Raw genomic sequence first — 8,493 nt, forward strand, 5'->3', positions numbered from 1 at the left:
CTCATTGGAAAAAAAATGTATTTTTTAAATACAGTAAAAGCATTAATACTGAGAAATAGTACTCAATTTAAAATAACTGTATTGTATATGAATATATTTTGAAATTAAATATATTGCTGTAATGCAACGCTGAATTTTTAGCAGGCTTTAAAGTCACATGATGCCTCAGAAATCATCATAATATGTTGATTTGGAGTTGAAAATAGTTATGCAGTATTATGCTGTATTACACTGTGATCTTCTCTTGTGTGTTTTTATTTATTGTTGTTCATCTGTGTGCAGACTCTGCAGATGGGTATCCAGCATTTTTCGGGGCTGTTCGTGCTGTTATGTGTGGGGGTGGCAGGTGCTTTACTCACTCTCCTGGGAGAGCACACTTTCTTCAGATTCATCCTGCCTCAGCTCCGCCACCAGCAGAGATTCAAATACTGGCTCCACACCAGTCAGGTGAGCACCTGCCTCCAAATGCTACAGCTGACTAACATGGTTAAATAATCTTCATCAACAGATCAGTGTATAAAGGCTGATAACACTAAAGTAGTGACTATTAACTAAATGAATTACTTTTTCACTCTTATCTCTTTTAAATCTTATTCAAGAAAGCATGTTGCCATCATAAACACAGGTGCATCTGCTCCCTCTAGTGTTAGGAAGCTGAAAGCACAAGTCATTAGGCTAAATGTGGTAGGAGTATCCTGTATTTGATTATGTATATTATACTGCATATGACTGTTGTTCTGAGTCATTTTTGTATTTCTACAGAAAATCCACCGTGCATTAAATATGGGTTGTGATGATGAGAGGAAATCAGAGTTTGAGAGTAGTGACAGATGGTAAGTTAGGACTATTGTGTAATAATTACCAAACTATCATAAAAGTGCAATCGAATATTGTAATTCTCCTCATTGAAGTTTAGACTTATGTTGTTGTGTTTATTATATGGTTCTCTGGAATGGGTCTATTCTGATGGCTAGTTAGCGGCATGCTTTGGTCAAATATTTCTGTATAATGAAAACTAATCTATTTAATTGTTCATTGTCACAGGCAAACAATCTACAATAATATGTAATTGTGCTAGTCGTGTGCCTCTCATATCATTCAATTAACCCTTAATACATTCTTAAATAATTTCATTAAGATACATTTATTTTCATTTATTTATTTGCTAAGTGGCCATTTAACCCTGTAAAGACCTGAAGTAATAGTCAGAAAATATACATTTTTATTGAAACTTTAGACAAAATATGTTTTGGAGTTTGAATATGTTTGCATATGTTTTGTTGTTGTTGTTGTTTTATTATTACATTTGATCAGGCTATATACTACTATATAATACAAACTTTTTTTTTTACATTTATTTTATGAATATCTGGACATATTTCACAGCTAAAAGACATGGGAACAAACTAAAGAGGGGCTTTTGTAAAATGATATTAAAAATATACTTAAATTTTTTTACTTAAAAAAAAAAAAGAGTAAAAACTATCAAACAATCAACAGAAGGCATGTAATAGATGTGCAAAATGTGCAAAATCATTTTCTCAGCAAAGTTTTGATCATGTTGATCATGTAATTTAGAGACCTTGGAATTTTACATATCACATATGATAGAGTAAGCTTTATGGGGTTAAGTTGTATGATGTACAGTTAGCCAGTCACATAATAGACTGACACAGGATCACCTCGTCACTCTTTATTTTGAGGTCATGGCCAGCTGACTGTACACCATCATTTGCATACTGTGTATAATAAAAATATATATATTGTTTTTAACTTTGAACTAATGTGTGCTATTAGTTTTTTTTTAAATACCCCTAAGAAAGAAATTATAACACAGAGGACAAAAAATCAATATTGCACTCTCCAGTAAAAAGCGAGTAGATACTGTTTCATTAATGGCGTATTGAAGAGGCTCTGGGTTTCCATTGATTGTGGGATCTGTTTGTGAATTGCTATGTCCCTGTATCTTGTAAAACTGATTGCTGCTGTGTTTTCCTCTCAGTCCCACCTTGTGCCTGTCAGAGAACTGTAATCTCCACCGCCTGCCACCCTCCACCTCTTCTCCTCCACCCTCCACCTCCTCGACTTCCCCTTCCACTTCTACAACCAAGTGGAACAATCAGAGCGCCAAGGTCGGTCGAGAGAACAAAGAGCATAACAAGCGTGTCCACTTCAACTTGGAGACTCTCAACAGCTACCAACTCCAAGCTCCGCCCACTGGGTCAGAAAGGGGCAGGCGGGGGTTGGTGGGAAGCCCGCCCACCCAGTTGTGTTCCAACGGCGGTCCTAATCCCAGTCTCAGCCTGGTGCTCTCACCCCCGGCCTGTTCTGGACTCTCAACACCATGGGAAGAGGAGCTGCAGGAGCTTCAAGGGAGGATTGAGGAGTTTCGCGGCCAGCTCAGGGCCGCCCTGGCCAGGCGAGCCGAGCTCCAGCGGACCCTGGTCAGACAGCGGCTCGGTCAATCTCAAACAAGCTCAGAATCGAATTCCAGCACCACCACGATTACCACCACCAACACCCTGACCAAAGACATCAACAAGGGGAGGTGATGTACGGTATATGTCAGGAAACTCACAAAGGCAGTGGCTATGAGGGGATACGGGACATCCTCTCACCTGAGAATTCACGCCACGCTGTTTTCCGCTTTCTCCTTTGTCAATGCTGAGTGCTGGAGTGATGCAGTGATGGATGAAACACTCTCTGATGGTGATTCAGCGTGTAATCCTGCAGTCTGGCTGACGTCTAGTTCCAGAGAGAAAGCATTTATGTGTGTGTGTGTGTGTGTGTGTGTGTGTGTGCGTGTGCGTGTGCGCGTGCGTGTGTGTGTGTGTTTGAAGCCAGGCAACTGGACAGAGAACAGACACTTAATGCCACCATTCACTGACAGCCGAGGTGAATATTTGCATCCACGGACGTCCAGCATGAAAATGGCTTCAATGGGATTATTTAGTGGGATAAGCAACAATGTCTTGGACCGCAGGGCCATGGACCACCCACAGTCCGCTCAATGAACGCCTGATGCATATCACACACAAAAATAACATCTCCAGTTCTGATCTGATTGGCAGGTGTTTAGCAACTTCTGGGAATAAAGGCACAAAGGGATTTTTTTTGTCAGTCTTCATACAATTATCATTTCTGAGGAGGAAGTAATTGCTGGATTTGCAAACGTTTGGAAGGTTAATAACATCAGGGTTTGAGGCTTGAGGCACAAGTTAACTAGACATCCACAAGCAGAACTATATTCAAAGAATTTCATGCAGGAATTCAGAGTCTATCCACATTTTCTGCTATTTTTGAGGTGTTTTCTATACAGCCATTGACAGAAATGGTCAGAAATGAATTAAAATTACAGAATAAATAATTGAAACCCTGGCCACAAAGAATAAATTATTTTTTAATAAATTATTACAAATTATTTACATTTTATTTCATTTCCATTCATTTTAGTTCAGTTGTGGCCAATGTGTACTAATTAGTTCTCTTATTTTAGTTAACGTATGGCCACATTGTATGGCCACATTCCTCCCTCGTTTTAATTAAAACGAGAAAACTAATTAGTACAACATAGCTATGTTTTAACTACAACAAACGAACCAATTAATAAGTCATGGCCACAATATCTTATTTTTTTCCTCTGTGGGTTATGTGCAGTGTAGATGTAGATTTATAACTATTAGTATGATATAATCTATTACAGATAAACGTGGTACTAAAACACCATGTAAAAACAAAATGTACCGTGGTTGATTGTTTTACAGCTCAATCAGATAGACTCTTCTTGTCTGAATGGGCAGTTCTTTGCCAAAATAAGCTGCCATGGACCAAACTTTCAATTTGAATTAAACCATTACTTGTCTTGCTGTGGTGTACTTTTTCCACACTTATAATGTTTGAATAAATATATAATTTGCTTGTGTGTTTTAATGGTGATAAAATATTATTCTGTTTGAGATGTTTGATCCTCAAATGTCACAGGCCTATATATATATATATATATATATATATATATATATATATATATATATATATATATATATAATTTAAATGTTATGAAGTCTGATGATAAAATGAGTTATTGCATTTACTATTATTAATAAGCATTTTTAAATAAACATTTATTAATTAAATCAGTTTCACTTTTAGCAATTGGTTTGCAACATCGGTTTGTGAAGTCACTCAACATTAAGTTCATTTACACTAGTTATTATGTTGGTTATTTTTTCTGGAAAATATGTCACCTTTTACGCATGATTCAATGGCAAATTTACAAAATGAGGTTAACAGCCTGAAATGTTGGTTGTAGCTGTCAAACTCTGATGATGAACGCAAGATGATGGTGTTGTCGCATTCCTTTTCAGAAGGAACTTCAAAGTAAGTTTTTAGAGCAAACTGTCTGAGGAGGAGACTGTGAGACTGACAGACGAGCAGCCAGTTTCCACTGGGACACTGATGAACAATGACCTCGTTATCTTATGAGTTGCTGTGTTTTTAGTTTTGTGTTTTTTGAGTATGCTTGGCTGGGCATTATGTTTTTGATTAAGTTAGTGTCAGTGTTTGACAGTCCTTACTAGGAGCATAATTGTGTTTCAGTCTAAATTCTTAGTTTGAATCCATGTGACATAAGCTGATTTGTGAAGAAGGCAAAATGGAAAAAAAAAGTGTCTGCTAGTGTCTACCTATCAAAACACTTTAGAATGAGTTGTGAATTATTACTAGGTTTAATTGAAGGTTGATTTAATTAAAGTTCTCATGAGAATACAGGAACATTGTCAAAATCGTGAGAAAAACTACTTTGTTACATCCGGATCTCAAGAAAACAACTTCTGTTATGTTGAAATCACAACAAAACAAGTATTTTGTTACATCAAGCAAATGATTTTTTAATGTTAATATTATTATATCGTGATCATTAGTAAACAACTTGGATGCTATACTTTATTAGAGTAACTAAAATACTTTTTAAATTATACCTGACAATTAAAATCCTTAAAATCAAGTTTATTTGTGTAGTGCTTTTCACAATAAATTAAGTTTTAAAGCAGCATCACATGCATGTTTTAATGTTACAGTCAGGAAATACTGTTATAAATCAGAAATTAATGTGTCAAAGTAATGCCCATGTGGCAGTAATATACAGCTATAAGATCAATTATATTTAGTAAACATCATGTATTCCACAATGATGTCAGGCAATGATAAGTTTGTGATTTTGATGATTACAATATAAGGATAATAAGGAAATAAATGTAAGTATAAAATGTATACTATAGTCATTCATCAATGAGATCATTGTGTCAGTTTTTGTAGCTCTGCTATGACTATTGCTTGTCATTCTGGTGAGCCTCATGCTATAGCCTTTAGCTGTAGTGGCACCCTGCTGCTACAGTTTACACAACATGACCTGAGCGAGAGCTGCCATATGTCAATGCTTCATACCCCTCACAGCCTGACACCAAGAGCTTTCAAGAGAAAAATCTGTGTCCATTATTAATAACTGTAGTTGCTAGCTCAAATCTATTATCTTAATAAAAATATTAAAAGAAAAGACAGAAGATGGCTGTGAGGAATAACATCTCAATGATACATTTCAATTCTAGTTTTAAGAGATTTGTGAATGGTGCACATGTACATGGAATGACAGGCAAACTTTGAATGGATGCTTCAACACTGGATCCATCATCCAGAGACATTGATTTTTCTTCAACTGCTACACAGATGGCATGCAGCTATCCGTCTAGTTCTAGCTGGATGGCCTGCAGTGCACGGATCTATGCTTACTCTGCAGAAGTCTCAGCCTGAGTGAAAAACATCACCTTCAACCCAAACAGGCACATTATTATTTGTTATATTTAACTGACAGGACACCTCAGCCAGATAGCACCTCACCCCACTGGAAGTCACTTTGAATCATACACATACTGCTATAGGAAAGACATATTTCATTAATTCATTCCCAGACCTTTCTATTAATGAAATGCATTTTCGCAGGTCATTGTGTGGGATTATTACTGTCTTGTATAGAGTCTTTTGTTTTGTATACTGTTTTATGCGTGTTTATTATAGAACCACAAATGTAACATCACCTATACCATGTTTGGTATCTATGAATTTGTACTTTGATGATCTAAATAAGAGTGTATATTATATGTTAATACCCATGCAACATATTAGTGTTCTGAGAATATTTAATGCTCATTCAATGGCCAAGTCAAAGCAAGTATCATACATTTAACTAAAAGAAACAGGTTTAGTATAAGATGTAGACCCCATTCTAAAACGGTGCTGATGGTTTCACTCAGGTGGTTAACTGACTCATTTTCCATAGCTGCATTCTCCGTTTCATAAATCCACTTTTATGCATGCGTGAGTGTGCGTGTGTGTGTGTGTGTGTTTGTTAGGCTAGTTATGTGTTTAGTTAATAAATCTTATTACATGAGTTTATGATTCTGCCACTGCTTGTGGATAATGCACTAGTACTGTAAGAGAGTGATTTTCTGTGGTCATGAAATAATAATAATAATTTCTTTGTGTTGAGTACACTGAATGTTTGCTGGACGAACAAGATTAGTTGATGATAATACTATTTCTGCTACAGTAACTACTGGCAGCTAAGATAAATAATTGTATTTTATTATAATCATTTATGTACATTTCCCTTTTGAGTTAATTTGCTACGATTAATTGATTGACTGACTGACTGATTGATTGGTTGATTGGTTGATTTTCCCTGATATAACTGTGGCCCTTATTTTCCTGTTTCCCTTTCATGTATGTAGTTCACTTGTAGTTCATACTCACATTATTTATTTAAAATCATTTGTTTGACTTTCAACAAAAATTACAGCAAACAAATAAAATGATAATTATGATAATGGGTGCAGCAGAAAGCTTTTGGTTTCACTTATCTGCTGTTAGAAGCAATGTTTAAAAACATAATGTAATACTTGTTTCGGTTTCTCAATCATATTGACTGAATTGTTGCCTCCAGAAAAACTATTTAAATGTAATTGCATCACTTCTGCAAGGTTGTTAAAAGGATTCCACGCCAGACTCACAGCTGTGATGGCAGCCTCCTGCCACAAGGGGTCTCCAGTTCTCTTTTGCAGTAGTGAGACCAAAAACATCCTGGAGTTTGCCTAAAAATGAGCTTTTGAATGAAACACCATTCCTTTCTTATTTCTTTTAGCGATAACAGAAATGACGACTCAGAGAAAAAAGGAGGAATGTTCATACCAAGAACAATAAGGATAAATATATTTATACATTTGTGTTGTTATCATTATAGCTGTGGTGTGGACGTCTTTGTTGTCATAGAGTTAGAACAATCATTAAGACTTTATTATGGTTAATGTTATCGTCCTTGGTGTAGACAGGTCTTCACCTGGTAATAAAATGGCATTATAATATTCCTCAGATTTGTGGATGTGATTCAAGAGATGCGGTAGGTCTATTTACAGTCCTTTTTATTCTGTTTTATTCAGTTCTGTTTATTCTGTCAACCAAAATCTCTCCATAATCTTATCAGCAATGGTGTCACTATGATGTCATGCGCCCACCAAAACAGGACACACAGGCAGAGAGCTGAATGCTCATGAAAAGAATGGAAATGCCAGCGGACATATACCTTGACATATGAGCCGGTCCCTTACCACACATTTAAACAGCAGCTCTCATTTATTTTAAGCATGGTCATATGAGGCAAAAAATAAATTATGATACAATCATGCAGTGCTAGTCTATAAAATGAACCTGGGAGGCCAGAGCAGTATATTTGGACACAATAATTAGGACACTTGTCAGAATACAAGCCGATCCCAAAAGCATTCACCTGAGATGACTCCACAAAGGTCTTTTTTTTTTAAAGAGAGAAGCTCTTGAATACTGTGACTTGGAGAAGCTGCAAGGTCTAGCAGCACCTCATCATCCATTTTGAGTCTGTAATAAGTCTGTATGACATTGATGAAAGCGTGAAACATGTAGTGAAGGCAGTCGAGCCACATAGGGTGTGTGACTAATTGGCCAGAGAGGACATGAGGAGTGAGGCTGGATGGCTGACTGATGATTTTATTAACTCTCTGCAGCTGGGCCCAGTCCTGAGGTATAGAGGACTGCTCAAGAGGCCTCATACAGTCTCCTGGGAAACTAACAGTAAGCGCAGTGCTTAGACCAGACCCCCCTATTCTTCTAGTGTGGGAGAGGAGGGAAATAGGGGGAGGAGCTGATTTCATTCTTTACCCCTTGCTTCAGTTCTCTGGTATGGCACATTTGGAGCAATGGAGCATGGATTTTGCAGTATGGTTTTAGATTTGTGTTTGTATTAAGAGTCTATCCCTTGTCAGGTTATAATGGATTTAAGTTATTCAAAGACACATTCCAAATGCAAATCAATAAAAAATGTATATATATATATATATATATATATATATATATATATATATATATATTATTTTTTTTTTTATTTTATTTTTTTTTTATTTTTTTTGTGGG

General features: G+C 36.3%; 1 protein-coding gene across 1 annotated transcript in view; it reads left to right on the top strand.

Moving 5' to 3' along the window:
- The window catches only part of LOC128029051 (glutamate receptor ionotropic, NMDA 3B-like), a 38,199-nt gene extending 34,245 nt beyond the window's left edge, over positions 1–3,954 (top strand). Inside the window, exons 7-9 of the mRNA XM_052616526.1 lie at positions 283–447; positions 763–833; positions 2,003–3,954. Of these exons, the coding sequence (XP_052472486.1) occupies positions 283–447; positions 763–833; positions 2,003–2,552 (786 nt within the window). The 3' untranslated portion in view covers positions 2,553–3,954. The remainder of the gene's footprint in view (positions 1–282; positions 448–762; positions 834–2,002) is intronic.
- Positions 3,955–8,493: the final 4,539 nt, after the last annotated feature.

Source organism: Carassius gibelio, chromosome A2 (genome assembly GCF_023724105.1).
Source record: "Carassius gibelio isolate Cgi1373 ecotype wild population from Czech Republic chromosome A2, carGib1.2-hapl.c, whole genome shotgun sequence".
NCBI classification, from domain to species: domain Eukaryota; kingdom Metazoa; phylum Chordata; class Actinopteri; order Cypriniformes; family Cyprinidae; genus Carassius; species Carassius gibelio.